We start from the raw sequence: 16,788 nt of genomic DNA, 5'->3' as shown, positions 1-16,788 counted from the left end.
AGGTAAAACCCCAAAGCGCGGGCCCCTATAGCTCCCCCAAAAACCTTATGGGAATTCTGCAAACTCTTTTTTAGACTAAGAACTTCCAAAGTCTTCTTTTTAAAAATTTATCCGCCCTGACGGGAAAAACTGCAAAGTCCCTTTCTAAAGGGTACGGGGAAAAATTTTATTATTAAACCTCAAATGTGTTTTCTTCAACTGCAGGATACCGAATGACTCTCTATCATTCATCTCCCTTTATTTATACCCCACAAGGGCAATTTTTAGAACGTTTCTGTTTGGTCCAAATTTATACTTTTGTGCCCAAAAACAAACCTGCTCTATCAAATATCGGGTTCCCTTTAAAAACTTTTTATATATATAATGTCCCGAAGCGGGACCCACTTTTCCACATAATAAAACCCAAATCAACCATAAATGCCCAAAAAATTCTAAAATTTCCCCAAGAAAATTCAACAGTAAAAAATAGCAATGAAAGCATGAAAAGGGAGTCAAGCACTATCTTGCTTATTTTTTTTAAAACTTTTTCAATATAAAAAATATAAAAAATTTTTCTAAACAATCAGAAAAACCTTATTTGGTGAAAAAGGGCGGGTTGAATAGTAGAGCAAGCTGTCCTCTGAACATTTGTTAAAAAAATTTTTTGTCAAATTTTTCGACAAAACCCTTTTTAGATGATTAGTTAAACCATTTTTTGTACTTTTAAGGCCAAGGGAAAAATTTTAAAAAAAGTAACTGCTGAAAAAAGGGAAAAATTTTTGGGGGTTTTTTAAAATTTATCCCTTTATTCGCAAGGCCCAACATCACGCGAAAAAAAAACCCTTGTAAATATTCACCTTTAGTGAAAAATTATAATTCATTTTCAAGTAATAACATTTTGTGCCCCCCCCCCCATGGTTGGGGGGGGCATATAAAATTTGGTTTTGTTTTGGCGTCCGTCTTTCCCCCGTCCGCCCAAAATTTCGTGACGCCCCTAGTTTCAAAAAGTTTTTGATAAAAAATTAAAAAAACCCTTGCATGGGGGTTTTAAATCAAAAAATTCCCTTACGCCCCATCCTATTTTTTTTTTCTGGCTCCCCCCCTTTTTTCAGAGTTAGGGCCCCCAAATTGGGTCAAAAAAAATGCAAAATTACCCTTTGTGACAGGGCCTAGCTCAAAAATTATTTCAAATAAATTGATGAAACCTTGCATAAATTTCTTAAATTATGATATAAACTTGCCCCAACCCTCCTTTTTTTCATTTTCTCCCCCCCCTATTTTTTAAAGATTTAAAGGCCCCTAAAAATAGCCAAAAATGAAACTTTAAACCCTTGTGAAAAGCCTACTCAAAAAGAAAATTTTATATAGATACATAAACCTTGCATGAGTCTTGTTTAAGAATGAACGGGCGCCCCACTTTTTTAAAACGGTTTTGCCCCCAAAATTTTCAGAGTTAGGGGCCCTAAAAATAGTAAAAAATGCGCATTTTTTCACCTTTTGACACCCTAGCTCAAAAAGCGTTGATAAAAGTTTTCAGAAACTTTGCATGAGCCCTTAATAAAAGAAAAACTTGCGCCCCTTCCAAATTTTTAACCACCTTTCACAAAGTGACAAGGTACTTTTGAGTCGCGCGCGCCGCGCCGTCGTCCGTGGGGTACGTGCGTCCGTCGAAAATTTTTGCTTTTGACCAAAACAAGAGGTCAAAAATTTTCATGGATCATTATAAAAGTTGGTCAGAAGTTCCCCTTTGTTTGATATCTAGGTAAATTTCGAAACGGGCCACGGGGCCTTAAAAAACTAGGTCAGTGGGCCCTAAAAATAAAAAAACCCTTGGACCTCCAAAAGGGCCAAAAAAATTTTTTCACGATTTTTCCATAAAAATTTGGTCAGAATTTTCCCCCTTAAAGAAACCTGGGTCAATTTCAAACTGGGTAAAGTGCCGTCAAAACGGGGTTCAGTGGGTAAAAATAAAAAAAAACCTGTGACCTCTCAGGGGCCCGTACTTTCAATGGATCTTCAAAAAATTTTTCCAGAATTTCCCCCTTGATGAATCTAGGTCAATTTCATACTGGCAGTCCTTCAAAAACTAGGTCAGTAGGTAAAAATAATAGAAAAACCTTGTGACCTCTCTAGAGGCCATATTTTTCAGGGGATCGAAAAAAAAGGGGCCCTTGAATTTTCTCTTGATGATATCTGGGCCAAGTTCGAAACGGGGTCAACTGGGGTCTAAAACTGGGTTTAGGTCTAAAAAAAAAAAAACCTTTGGGGACCCCTCTGGGCCCGTATTTTTTCAGGGGGATTTTCCATAAAAATTTGATCGATGAATTACACTTGAATAAATATCATTTTCCCAAACTGGGTCACATGCTTCAAAAACGGGTCAGTAAAACAAATAAAAAAAAAAAAACCGGTGACCTCTCTAGGGGCCATATTTTTTGAATTGGGATCTGAAAGAAAGTTGGTCTAAATTTGTTCATTTTAAAATGAAAATTTTTAAGGCCCCAAGTTTAAACTGGGTCAACTGCAGAAAAAAACTAGGTCCAAGTAGTCAAAAAATAAAAAAACCCTTTTGTGACCTCTAAAAGGGGCCCAAATTTTTCAATGAATTTCATAAAAAAAGGTCAGAAGGTTCACCCTTGATGATATCTAGGTCTTTTTCGAAACTGATCACGTGTAACCCAATAAACTATTTCAGTGGGTCAAATAATAAAAAAAACCTTTTTGACCTCTCAGAGGCCATTTCCCAAAAGGGCCTGAAAGAAATTTGGGTTTCTTAGTATTCATCTTGATGTTATCTAGGTCAAGTTCGAAACGGGGTTAACCCTGGGGCCCAAAAACTAGCTCATTAGGCAAAAAATAAAAAAACCCCTTTTGCCCAAATTTAGAGGCCATTTTTTCAATGGATCTTCATGAAAAATGCTGAATGTTCCCCTTTGAGGAAATCTACAAAAAATTTGAAACTGGGTCACGGTGGTCAAAACAGGTCAGTTTTTTTATAAAAAAAAGAAAAACCTTGTGACCCGTTTAAGGGGCCCAAATACCTTCTTTAAATCTTCTTTAAAATTGGTGAAAATTTTCACCTTGATAATATCAATGTAAAGTTCAAAATTTGGGTCTTTGCCTTCAAAAACTGGGTCATTAGGTCAAAAAAAAGAAAAATTGTGATCTCTCTAGAAACCCAAAATTTTTACAAGGGATCTTCATAAAAAAGGGTCATGGGAGAAGGTGGCGTTTCCCAACCATAAAGGGTCCCCTTTTTTCTTTTGGGTGGGCCCCCTAAATTCAGAGTTTTTTGGCCCTTTAAATAGTAAAAAATGCACATTTTAAACCTTGGGACATCCCCTCCCAAAAAAAGTTTTTGGATATAGATTCATGAAAAACTTGCATGATCTTAGTCTGATATAAACTTCCCCCCTTTTTTTTCCATTTGGTCCCCCCCCCTTTTTTTAGAGCTATGGCCCCTGAAATAGAAAAAAAACATTTTTTCCCCTTGTAAGCCCCAAAGCCAAAAAGTTTTTTTAATTTTTTAAAAAATTGGTTTGGGAAAACTTGCAAAGTCTTAAAAAGAAAATAAACTTGAACACCTCTTTTTTTTTGGTTTGGCTCCACCCCCCTATTTTTAAATTTAAGGGCCCCCCGAAATAGAAAAAAAAAATGCACTTTTTTCACCAAATTATGTGCCTAGCTCAAAAATTTTTTAAAAGAAAATTTCGGGAAACCTTGCGGGAGTCTTTATGGGAAAAGGTTAAATTTGCCCCTTTTGGAAATTCCCCCTTGAATCTTATTACAGATTTAAAGGCCCTGAAAAAACCAAAAAATTGTGGATTTTTTTTTTTGTGAAGCCATAGTTTCAAAAAGGAAAAGGGGCCAAAAAAAAATAAACCCTTTTTTCAAAAATAAATTGTTAAAGGCTATCCCCCCTTAAACTGCAAAACACTTAAAATTTTTGGGCCCATCTTTATGACAAATGTACCAGTGGGGCCCCACCCTGTTCCTAAAAAGACCATTCAGTTAAAAATTCGGGAAAATATTAAACCCCCCGGAGAAAAATACTCAAAATTAAAATTTTCATTTGAAAAGTTGAGCTTACCCTCATAGGGGATAGCCTTGTTTCATGTGAAACAAAAAAAATTATATCAAAATTTTCACCTCACCAATATGAGCCCGCGCCATGAAAAAACCCAACATTGTTTTTGCAACCAGCTAAATTTCCAGACCAGCCTGCGCATCCCGCAGCCCCTGCCAGGATCCAGCAGTTCTAAATTCAAAGCCTTTTGAAAGTTAGAGAAACAGTTGGCAAACCCAGCAGGGAAACCCCTGCCAAATCCCGGGGAAATGCGCAGGCAATTGGATCCATGCGGTCGCAAATGCACTATTTGGTTTTCTCAGGGCGCGGCTCATATATTCTTAAAAATGTTTTTTTAAATTTTTAAAAATTTTCCCAAAATACACCATTTGGGTTTTTTTTTAAAAAATTAAAAATTGACGTTCGCCCGGGAAGTCCAGGGGAAATTTTCCCCTTTTTTCAATAGTGAATTCAAACATTTTAAAATTTTCTTTAACAAAAAATTTTGGTTTTAAATTTTTTAAACTTTAAATCATTTGTCATTTTTTTTTTTTTCAGAATTTTTTTAACAAAACCGAAAAATCGGGGCAGTGACCTCCCCCTTTGGTTTAAAGTAACCGTGCTGGAGAAAGCCTTGACACAAAAAATTTAAAGGGCAAAATTTTTTTTTTTTATTAGTTTATTTTATGTAAAAAAAAGAGTCAAAGGGAAATTGGGAAATTTTATTTTGGGTTTTGTTTTTTTTGGGTTTTTCCTTACTTCTCCCCCGTGAGTAAGCTGTGCAAATAAGAAAATGGGGGAAGCCCCAATTAAAAAAACCAAATTTTAATGTGCAAAAATCCTTTTAATCAAATTTTAATTTCTTTTTTAAAAATGTTAAAATTTTAAAATCATTTAAAAAAATTGGGATAGGTAAATGAATGGGCCACTTTTTCTAAAATTTTAAAAAAAAATTTAAAAAAAAAAAGCATTTAAAAAAAAATTTTTTAAAAGAAAAAAGAAAAGCAATAATTTAAAAAAAAACAATTTATGTAAAAATTTTGGGGAAAATTTAAAAAATTACCGCAAAAAAAATATAAAAATTTTTAAAAATTTAGTCGTACAAAATTTTTCAAAGAATTTTGGGAAACTTGAAGTTTGATTAAAGTTTTTTAAAAAAAGGGTTTTTAAATTTAATTTTAACAAATTTTTTTTCCCCCCAACAAAAGTTTAAGGGGGGGGAAAAAGGTTTTTTAGGGTTTCCCGTCTGGCTGTCTGTCTTCCCCTCTGTCTGTCTGCCCTGGCCGTCTGTCGGTAACCAACTTGTGCGCAAACCAAACCCCTTTCCCTTGACAGAATTTAATGAAAATTCCACAAGTGTCAACCCAACAGTAGTTGTGCATGGGGGAGTTAGGTTCTTTTAGAAAAAAATTTTTCAGAGTTATGGGGGCTTTTTTTTTTTTTAACCAACTAAATAAATAACACAAAAATTTTGCGCACCACTCCCTCATCCCCTTGAAAACAATTTTAAAGAAACAACACACAAGTGGGTCAGTACCAACAGTAAATTGTGCAAAGGGCCCTGTTAGGGTTTTTTTAAAAAAAAATTTGCAGATTTTTGGACTTTGTTTTTTTTTTTACTATACAAAATCTTTGACACAACTTGTGCGCACCTCTCTCCCCCATCCCCTTGACACAATTTAAAGAAACTTCACACAATTTATCAGTAAAAACAGTATTTTCATTGGGCAAGTTAGGGTTTTTTTCAGAAAAAAAAATTTGCAGAGATGGGGCTTTTTTTTTTGTTTCTAAACAAAATACATAGACACAATCTTTTGCACACCATTCTCCTCATCCCCTTGAAAAAAAATTAAAAGAAACTTCACACAAGTGATCATAACAACATAAAGGCATGGGGGATGTTAGGGTTTTTTCAGAAAAAAAAATTTCAGAGTTTTGGGGCTTTGTTTTTTTTTACAAAACCATATACATAACACAATCTTGTGCAAACCTTTTCAATTTATCCCCCTTACCCATTTTTTAAAGAAACTTTTACACAAGTGACATTTTAACCCCAAAAGTAGTTTTGGGATGGGCATTTAGGTTCTTTCAGCCCACAAAAATTGCAAGTTTTGGGCTTTTTTTCTTGTTTAAAATACTATGAAAATACAGTCGCATATCAAACTTGTGCTTCCAAAACTACCCAAAACCCCTTTCCCCAAATTTAATTAAACTTCCACAATGATCATACCAACCCAAAGTTGGGCATGATGCAAGTTTCATACTTTTTGATAAATATTCGGGATAGTTTTTGGGGCTTTGTTTTTTTTTTACTAAACTTTTTCATACCGCTATATACAAACATTTCCCCATAATTAAGCAATCTTTTGGGGCGTCAAAAAGGGAAAGTAACGGCCATGCATGCAGGTTTGGGGGGGGTAAAAATTTATCAACCTTTTTGATTTGCTCTAGTTTAAACCCTTGTTAAAGGTTTTTCAGACATTGTATATTCTTCAACAAACAAAAGTATGATGCTTGCTCAGTTTAGAGAAATCAAAATAAAAGTCAATTGCGTATTAAGTCTGGGGCTTTAAAGTCTTGGGTGACATAAATTCAACATAAGTTTTATCATATTTCAGATGCTTAGGAAAATTTTCTAATCAGGCTTGGGCCCCCAGGGTTCTTTTCCTTTGCAACGAACTGCAACAATTTTACAAAAGGGCCCGAAACATTTTTTTGGTCCCTTTTAAAGAAGGGGTAAAAGTTTTTTTTCATGTCATCGTCGGGAATTTGGAAAAAAACTTGGGTTTCCAAAGGTTTAAAAAACTTCATAAGATTATTGCCTTGCTGAAATCCCTGGAAACCCCGAATTTTCAGGGGCAAAGGTCAGGGGCACATTTAAACCCTAAAAAAAAAATAATTTTTTGGGACAGAAACCTTTTAATTTTTTAAAACAAAGGGCCCAAAAATAAATTTGAAAAGCAGTTCTTCTAAGAACATTTTTAGAAAAATTTTTCTAATTTTTTTTCAGATACAATCAAAACCCCCGATAGATCCTTGGAAATTTTTTCAAAACAAAGGACGTAGTTTCCCTTAAGCCTTATAACCCTTTGTACCGGCACAATTTTTTTGCAGTCCGCCAGGCAAAATTTTTTTTTTGACAACACAGAAAAAGAAGGCACTTGACCCAGGATTTCCGGGAAAAAAGAAAAAAAAATGGACATGCAAAACTTGAAAAAAAAGTCACCTTTGGTTTTGGCGATAGTCAGGGGTCACAAGCAGGGGAAGGGGGCACCCCGTCAAAGGGGTATGCGCGTAACCCCCTTTTTTTTTTTTGGGGGGGGTAATGGGGTGTCCGTTTTTTTAGCAAATTTTTTTTAAAGAACCGAAATACCTGGGCTTTACACAACATTCAGCTTTTTATCTTCGAAAAAATATTCGGGAAATTGGGGAAAAACACAACGGGATCCTTAAAAAGGCAAGGGAAAATAGAGATTTTTTGGGAAATTTGTCAAAATTTTTCCCAAAAGGGCCTTTTTTTTTTTTGTCTAAAAGTGTCCAGTAAAAAACCTCGGGGTAAGAAAAATTCTGTAATTTTAGAGCTGCAGACCTAACCCTTTCAGAAATATTTCAAAAAGAAATTTTTTAACAAAAGTTTAATTTTTACAAAAACAGAAGCCAACAGATGCAAATAAAATAGAAACCTTTTTTCAAAGTTTCAAAATGCGGAAACAATTGCAACCCAACAGATTTTTCTTTTAAAAAAAAATTTAAATTTTTTTAGAAATAGATTTATTTTTTTGATCAAAAAAAGTCCCCTGAATAGTCTGAATCACTGAGATTTTTTTCAAAAAATTTTAATTTTAGTAAGTGTTTTTAGGGTTTTGAACACACGGAGGGTTTAAAAAAATTTCTTTTCAATTTGAGACTTTCCCGTTTTTAAGGCTATTTTTGGGCAAAAATAAAAAAAGGCCCTTTTAAAACTGCCTGCCCCGAACCCCAATTTTTTCAAAATCAAATAGCCAAAAATCTTTAAAAAGAAATCCAAATTCCCGTCTAATATTTCAAATGTGACCCGTTTTTAAAAGGGCTTGTTTTTTGGGAATAAAAAATCTGTGCTAATTTTTAATTTTATTTTCAAAAATTAAGGGGCATTGCCAAAAGAAAACCATCAAAGTGCATTTGCAACCCAGCGACCAGCATGGATCCAGATTTACTATGCATCCACACAGTCTGGCAATCCCATGTTTTGCTTTCAAAGCCGGGTTTCAATTTGGACACGTTTCCGAACAACAAGGATCCTAAAACAAAGTGGGTGCCCGGGTTGTCTGGAACCCTGCGGTAACCCAAAAAAAATTTTGTTTTTTTTTTTCAGGGCGGCCATAAAATTTTTTGGTTTTACTAGCTTTGTATGGAAAAAAAGCACAAGTTCCGCAGGAAATATTGCTTGAAATTTTTAGAGCCCAAAATTCCCCCAAAAAACGAGTTCATAAAATTTTTTGAAGCAAAAGAAAAACCTAGCCCCATATAAAAAAATTTTAAAAAATATAAGTTTTTTTTTATAGCCACGAAAATTTACAAAAAAATGATTTAACAAAGGGTTAAAATGACATCTACACCGGTTTTGAAATTCAATTTTCAAAATTTAAAAATATAGAAATTTCCCCCTTTTTTTTGGGAAAATTACAGACTGGAATAAACAAAAGTAAAGAATCATTAAAATTTGTTGCCTACAAAGTAGATAGCTGGCCTCCCTTTCTTAAAAAGTTCAAATTTTTTTAAAAAAAAAAGAAAGGTGTTTTTAAAAGTAAATCAATCTTTTTTTATTTCTTTTTTACTACTAACAAAAATTTTTTTTGAAAAATTCAAAAAAAAGACCCCATATCTAACAAACCCTTTTTAATACAAACACCTATTAGTAAAACATTTCAAGATTACATGAAATATTAGAAAAAAGAAATTTTTCTTGGGTTTAAAAAAATTTCATTCCCAAAAAAAAAAGCTTTTTGTTAAAAACATAAATTTTTACAGGGATTTTTCCTTAAGCTTATTTTTTAAGCATTTTATGACAATATCAACTTCCTTTAAAAAATTTTTCCCTTTTTTACCTTGTTTTGAAAAAAAAAACCTTTGTTTATTATGAAATGACACGTCCCGCTGGCTAAACAACAATTTTTTTTTTCTGGAAAGCTTAAACCCCGAAAAATAGCTAAAGCTTTAAACATTTATAGATTTACTAAGCACCACTTAGGATGACCCTAATGCTTTTGGGGTTTTAAAAATTCCCAAAGGGCCCCAAAATCACAGTTAACTAGACTGAAAAAAAGTTTCCCCTCTGCATCCAAAAAGTCCCTATTTTGCCAAGCTCTTGTTTTTAAAATTGATAAACGCTTTAAAAAAACTTACTTTAAACTAATTAAAAAATTAACCTTTTTTTTTTTTAGTTAAAAAAGAATTAAAACCGGCCATGTGAAAAACAAAATAGTGCCTTTGCGACCAAACATTGATCCAATTAAATTGCGCCCTTTCCCCGCATCTGGTCAGAATCCATGCTGTCGCTAACATTTTCCCCAAAATTTCCCAAAAGGCTTAAAAAAAGAAAAGCAAGGTCCTGACAAGACTGCGCCCGATGCGCAGGGTGGTCTGGATCCTGCTGGGCCAAAGCCCTATGTTTTTTTCTCATGGTGTGGGTCAATTATAAATGGTTTTTTTAAAAATACATAACCCGTTTTATATTAAAACCTTTGCAGTTTGAATAGACAAAAACGACATTACTGTTTTAAATGATCAAAGGTGTAATTGGATAAAAAAAACTTTTTTTTAGAGAAATTAAACCCCTTTGAAAGGAACAAAACTGAATTTTGCTGATTGGGGGTATATAGAAGATTTTTTAGATATGATTCATTCCCTTTTAAACCAAAAGTGTACTTTTTTTTGAAAAGTCCCAATTTTAAAACCCTTTTTTTTTAATTTAAAGTTTGAAAATTTTGGTTACCCTTTTTTTTTAAAACGTTAATTTTCCTGTCACCATTTTTAAACAGTTTTGGTTTTTGAATAGTTTTTTTTTCAAAATTTTTTTTAAATAATTTTGTTGTAAGCATTTAATTGTTTCAGGTTAAAGTTTAAAATTTTTTTCATTTTTTGTTAAAAAAAAAAAATTTTGTTACCCGTAAAAAAATGGGTAAAAATAAAGCAAAATGAAAATGTTAAATGGGGAATAAAAAAGGAGATTTTGTTTTAGAAAATTTTTAAACTATAGGGAAAAAAGGGGCTAAAGATCTCAGCGATATTCTCACGAGTCTTCTTTTTGGGAAGACTTGAACTTCCCAACATGAATCCTTTGGGGGGGGGGATTTAAAAATTTTAGAAGCAAAATGTTTAAAAAGTGGGAATTAAGAAAAGCTCCCACCACAGGCTTTAAATTAAAATGGCCCCCTTTTTTATTGCCAGTTAAACATAGAAGAAGGTCAAACTGTGTAAAATTTGCAATAAACCTAGTAAATGCCCATAAAGTTAAGAGCTTTAAAACTAATAATTATGACCCAAATTGCCCCCAAGACGCGATTTTACAAATCCCCTCATAAGTTTTTTCAAAAAAAAAATTTTTAAAGCATTAAAAAGGGGGCCCCTTGGGCCCTTTTGGGTTTTCCATGTTCATCATTTTTTTTGCTTAGATTACTCGGGGGTAAAAGCCCCAAAAAGGTTTGGGCCCGCATACAAATATCGAAATAAGAAACCCTGAAATCAGCAACAAACCCCTCTAAGGATAATTTAAAAAAAACACGGTTAAAACCATTTTCAACAGATTTTTCCCCCTAGCCCCACCAGCTTCTGTGAATGTTTTTTATACGGATACCATCATAAATTTTTTTTTTTTGGTCAATTTTTGAAATAAACCCTAACTTATCGGTGTTTTTTTTTGTTTAAAAAACAAGATGTGGGCAAACAACCAAAAAAAAAGCACCTTTAACCCGATTTTTGTTAATGTTTTTTGAACCCCCTAATTATAAAAATTTAAAAAAAATTTTATTACCCCAATTCCCCACCAACTTAAAACCAAACCCCCCCCGTCCCCCACTTTTTACAATAGGTAAAAAAAAAAAGTTATTTTTGTCTTAAGTGAAAAGTACAAACCCCCAAACAGCCCCATTCTAATTTTTAAATGATTTTTTTAAAAAATGTTTTTCTAGGCTTTAAATGAAAAACATTCCTAAAACCCCTTTTGGTTTTTATATTTAGAATGACCATAACCCGGCCCGGTTTTTTAAAGTAAATGATCTGGACAAAAATTGAGACAAAAAGTGTGTTTTAAATTTTTGTGCCCCCCCCCCCGCCAAAGATGGTGGGGCATAAGATTTGCTCTTGTCCGCCGTCTTCCATCCGCAGCCATTTCTCAGAAAAAAAGGGGAAATTTCATAAAATTGAAATAAAGAAAGAACAAACAACTGCGAAAAACCCTTCAATTTTTTTTTTTGATTGGTCAATTTCCCTTGAGTTATTTTCCCTTTTTTAAAAGAAAAAATTTTAGTCTGCAGCCCCAAATTTTTCAGAAACAATCCGGTTTTAATTTTATAAAACTTTAAAAAAACATTTAAAAAACTTTCGCGTTAAGCCCATTTAAAATTTTTTTTTTTTTTTTATAATTTTCCCTAAAAATTATACCCATTAATTGTTTAAAAAACCACTGATTTTTACATAACAAACCAAACCCAAAACGTTAGAATTTTTTTTTAAACTTCTTTCATTCCTTTTTCCCGAAAAATTTTTTTAAAAATGGAAGTTTTGTACCCCACCTGGGCACCACCTTCCTTGAACACACCCCCCCACCCACAAAAATTCCCTTCCTTATTTTTTTTTTTCAAACCTTTTCCCTTAATAAATTTAAATTTGCATCCAAAATTGTACCGTTTTTCCCCCCCTCACTCCCCCACCATTTTTTGCCCACCACCCAACAAGTATCGCCATCCCCCACCCCTTTTTAAACTCCACTATTCGAAATTTGGGGGTAAACACACGCCCCGGGGTTGGCAACGTTTTCGGGGTCGGGGGTGACCCTTCATGTTTAAAATTTTTTCGGCCCAAACCTTTTTTTTTTTCTTTCATATCTTTTTTTTCAATTTCTTATTTACTGTAACTTTACAAAAAACCCTTGTCCATATACAAACAATGAAGTGAAAGGGGGGAGCCCATTATCCCCCAAGGGAAGGACCCCCAAGCTGTTTTTTTCTTTGGGTTTTTTTGGAAGGTTTAAAATTTTTCGGCAACCTTTGGGTTTTTCTGTCATATCTTTTTTGATATTGCTTAAAATCTACTGTAACTTTACATAAACAAGTCATTGTCTAGTAAACAAACAAAGTATAATTTTAGGGGGGAGCCCATTAACAAAGGCAATTTTACCAAGGTTTTTATACTTTTGGGTTTTTTTTGAGGGTTTAAAAATTTTTTCGGGAACCCTTTGTTTTTTAAAGTCATAACTTTTTACTTTTGCTTTTACCTTACTGCCGTTTTCAAAAACATTGTCCAGCAAACAAACAAATTAAATGGGAGGGGCTGGGGCCCCTAACCCAATAAAAGGGCACCCAAGGGTTAACTTTGGGAAAAAATTTCATGTTTAAATTTTTTTTGAAAACTTAATTTAAAAACAATGTCTGGTACTTTAAAAGATAAAAGACCCCTTTAAAAAAAAAAAAATTTGTTTTTAAAACATCATCTTCCCGTGGTTAAAAACCCCATAACCAATTGAATTTTTTACAGAAAATATGCCCCCTTTTTTTTCTTATATTTTTTTCAACGGGGGTTCTGTATATTAAATTTAAACCAAGAAAGTTCAAAAAAACCTTCCCAAAAGGGCAGATATGGCCCCAACCTTTGGGGGTCCTGTGGCCCATGTAAAACCCCTTTCATTTGGTTTTAAACCCCAAATTTTTTTAAATAATAAACCATTAAAACAGAAAAAAACTAAACTTTTTTACCGTATATTTCGGGAGTAAATAAACTGCCTTCATCAGCGATGTGAAAGAAAATAATTTTTACCCAGAACGAAAATCCAAAAGAAAAATCCCTTTTTTAAAAATTTTTATGGTTTTAAACCGGTCTGGAAATGAAATTTGAATTTTTAAACCCCTGCAAAATAAACATGAGTAAAGGAAATTTCAACGTTTCCCCCAAAAAAACCAAAAAATGTATGAGCTGAAACAATAACAAATGAAACAATTTTGATCAAATAAATTAACTGGAAAAATTAAAAAAAAACGACCCATTTGCCAAATTTAAAGAAAAGTATCATTGTGTGGAAGAGTAACTTTTAAAAATGAAAAAACTTTTTTTAAAAGCTTTTAATGTTTTTTTTCAAAATTGAAAATTTTTCATATAAATTACGAATGTTACGGTCCCGCAAAAGTTTCTGTTTGAAATTAAACGTTCCCCTCTTTAATAACATTATACAAAACAAGGAGTTTTGTTTTTTTCTGTTGGAAAACCGGGAAAGCCCAGAGGGGAAAGGAGACGGTCCGTCACGAATAACAGTCCCCTTTGGAAACCCAACACAGGAAAGGGGATTCATAAAATTTGGGAGCACACGTTTTTATAAAAAATTGCCTTTCATCACTTTTCCCCCTCGAGCATTTCCCTTTGCCAAATCGCTCCCCAAAAAGGGTTTTGACAAGAATTTTAAGGAATTAAAGCCCGAATTGTTGTCCCAAAAAAGCCTTCTATACTCCTCTTTTAAAAAAATTGGGGAAATTCCCCCCCCAAAACAAATACAGAATTCCCTTAAAACCAACCTTTTGCTGTAAAAAAAAAAAAAAAGTGTTCGATTTTAAAATTTATTCTATTAGATATTCTTCTTTTTCACAACACAATATTTTGGGTTAATTTTTTTAATTAAAAATTTTCGAAAAATCCCGGATTTCCCTTTTTTTAAAAAACACAATGACCCAAAAAAAAAAAATAAAATAATTTTAAAATGGAAAAAGTCACAATATTTCACCCCGGAAAATCTTTTTATTTAAAGATAAAATGAACCCTTTCCCGAAATAAGTGGGTTTATGTTTTTAAAACAAGAAGGAAAAATCTCACCCCCCACGAACACCGCATGTAAAATTTTATTTTACCTTAGCCCGAAAAAAGGAAGGAAACTGGAAAATTTTTGTTAAACGTTTTTGTAACACAAAAAAAATTTTTTTTTAATTAAATTTTGTTTTTTAATTTTAAAATTTTTTTCCTTTAAAATTTCCGTTTTCAACGTCGCGCACAATTTTATACGCAAGCATATGACCTAAAAAAAATAAAATTTAAAATTTTTCTGTAAATTTAAAAACACAAAAAATGAAAACGCAGAAATTTTTTAAATTTTAAAGAATTTTTTAAATTATCATAAACATTTTGAAAACATTTTCCCCAATTAATTAAAATTCAAAGTTTTTTCCCCGTTTAAAAAGTTGGGTTCCCTATAATTTAAAAATTAAAACAAAATTTTTTTTACAAAAGTAACTGAAAACCTTTATAAAAATTCTTACAACTACCTGAACTTCCCTGTAAAGGATAATAACAACCGCAGTAAAGCCACAACGAGAGCTACTGTTGAAATTCCGATTGCTATAAATACAATGCTCCTGTCTGCAATAAATAGAACCACAATGAGAGCTTCTGTTGAAATTCCTATAGCTTTAAATACAATGCTCCTATCTGCAATAAATAGAACCACAATGAGAGCTTCTGTTGAAATTCCGATAGCTATAAATACAATGCTCCTATCTGCAATAAATAGAACCACAACGAGAGCTACTGTTGAAATTCCGATTGCTATAAATACAATGCTCCTATCTGCAATAAATAGAAACAAAATGAGAGCTTCTGTTGAAATTCCGATAGCTATAAATACAATGCTCCTATCTGCAATAAATAGAGCCACAACGAGAGCTACTGTTGAAATTCCGATTGCTATAAATACAATGCTCCTGTCTGCAATAAATAGAACCACAACGAGAGCTACTGTTGAAATTCCGATTGCTATAAATACAATTCTCCTATCTGCAATAAATAGAACCACAATGAGAGCTTATGTCTGTTGAAATTCCGATAGCTATAAATACAATGTTCCTATCTGCAATAAATAGAAACAAAATGAGAGCTTCTGTTGAATTTCCGATAGAACCACAACGAGAGCTTCTGTCTTGAAATTCCGATTGCTATAAATACAATGCTCCTATCTGCAATAAATAGAGCCACAATGAGAGCTACTGTTGTTGAAATTCCGATAGCTATAAATACAATGTTCCTATCTGCAATAAACAGAAACAAGATGAGAGCTTCTGTTGAATTTCCGATAGAACCACAATGAGAGCTTCTGTCTGTTGAAATTCCGATTGCTATAAATACAAGGTTCCTATCTGCAATAAATAGAATCAAAATAAGAGCATTTTGTTGAAATTCGAGAGCTTTAAATACAATGTTCCTATCTGCAATAAACAGAACCACAATGAGAGCTACTGTTGAAATTCCGATAGCTTTAAATACAATGTTCCTATCTGCAATAAATAGAATCAAACTAAGAGCATTTTGTTGAAATTCGAGAGCTTTAAATACAATTTTCCAGTCTGCAATAAATAGAACTACACTGAGAGCTTCTGTCTGTTGAAATTCCGATTGCTATAAATACAATGTTCCTATCTGCAATAAATAGAATCAAACTAAGAGCATTTTGTTGAAATTCGAGAGCTTTAAATACAATTTTCCAGTCTGCAATAAATAGAACCACAATGAGAGCTTCTGTCTGTTGAAATTCCGGTAGCTATAAAGACAATGCTCCTATCTGCAATAAAGAGAAACAAAACGAGAGCTACGGTTGAAATTCCGATAACTATAAATACAATTTTCCTGTCTGCAATAAACAGAGGCAAAGTAGAGTTACATTATGTTTCTGTTGGAAATGAACATTAAACTTTATGGGTTTTTTCCTACAAGCTTCTTTATTCAGTATCAAGTTTCAGGTGCGGAAAACAGGGAAAAACCAAATGACTTTCCAAACAGTCGGTTCCCGTACTGGTTTTTGTATGGACTTTCATTTGCTGCATCTATAAAAAAACTTATTTCGGCAACTTTTAAAGACTTTATCTGTTACATATCCAGAAAATGCCTCTACATTTTGAAATTCTAGAAATAATCTCGTCCATTTTCTAATTACTATACTTAATATTTTATGTTATTACACATTTATATAATACTCAAGGAAAATAATATCTAAATCATTTTACACCACTAATGGCATTGAATAAGTTAGGTTCCTAAATATCAACCACGGTGTAAACACTTACCAAAATCAAAATGATCATTATCATGGTGTTCATGAGATTTCATCGTAGAAATTGTAGTTTCTGCGTCTGTTCCTGTACTTTCGCTGATCATCTCTGTAATAAAAATAAATAAAAATATCTCTGTTTACTTCCAACTAGCTTTGTATTTTTGTGGCAACAACAAGTTTGGCTTAAAAATTTTCCATTTTTAAATTTTCTGAAAATGATCACAGATTAAGTTCACCAAAAATGCTCCATCTCTCTTCAGTCATTGCGAATCGGATAGAAATATCCGTCCCTCGGCCACCTGCGCATAGGCTGTAATTCGGCAAGCCTCATTACCGCCCGATGCGCAGGTGCCCTCGGGACAGATATTTCTATCCGATTCGTAAAAACATGAAAGATATTATTAGTCATTACCAGCACGAGAGTCATCTTGCATGGGGGTGCCAGATGGGTTTTGCCGGCATG

General features: G+C 33.1%; 1 protein-coding gene across 1 annotated transcript in view; it reads right to left on the bottom strand.

The window, feature by feature from the left end:
- Positions 1 to 14,543: 14,543 nt before the first annotated feature.
- Positions 14,544 to 16,788, bottom strand: part of LOC123551408 (sushi, von Willebrand factor type A, EGF and pentraxin domain-containing protein 1-like) — an 85,248-nt gene continuing 83,003 nt past the window's right edge. Inside the window, exons 21-22 of the mRNA XM_053524185.1 lie at positions 16,339 to 16,431; positions 14,544 to 14,848 (exon numbers count right to left, since the gene is read on the bottom strand). Coding sequence (XP_053380160.1) covers positions 14,544 to 14,848; positions 16,339 to 16,431 — 398 coding nt within the window. The remainder of the gene's footprint in view (positions 14,849 to 16,338; positions 16,432 to 16,788) is intronic.

The sequence above is a fragment of the Mercenaria mercenaria genome, chromosome 15 (assembly GCF_021730395.1).
Source record: "Mercenaria mercenaria strain notata chromosome 15, MADL_Memer_1, whole genome shotgun sequence".
NCBI classification, from domain to species: domain Eukaryota; kingdom Metazoa; phylum Mollusca; class Bivalvia; order Venerida; family Veneridae; genus Mercenaria; species Mercenaria mercenaria.
Note: the sequence above shows the minus strand (reverse complement) of the source record. Positions and strands in the feature narration are given on the sequence as shown.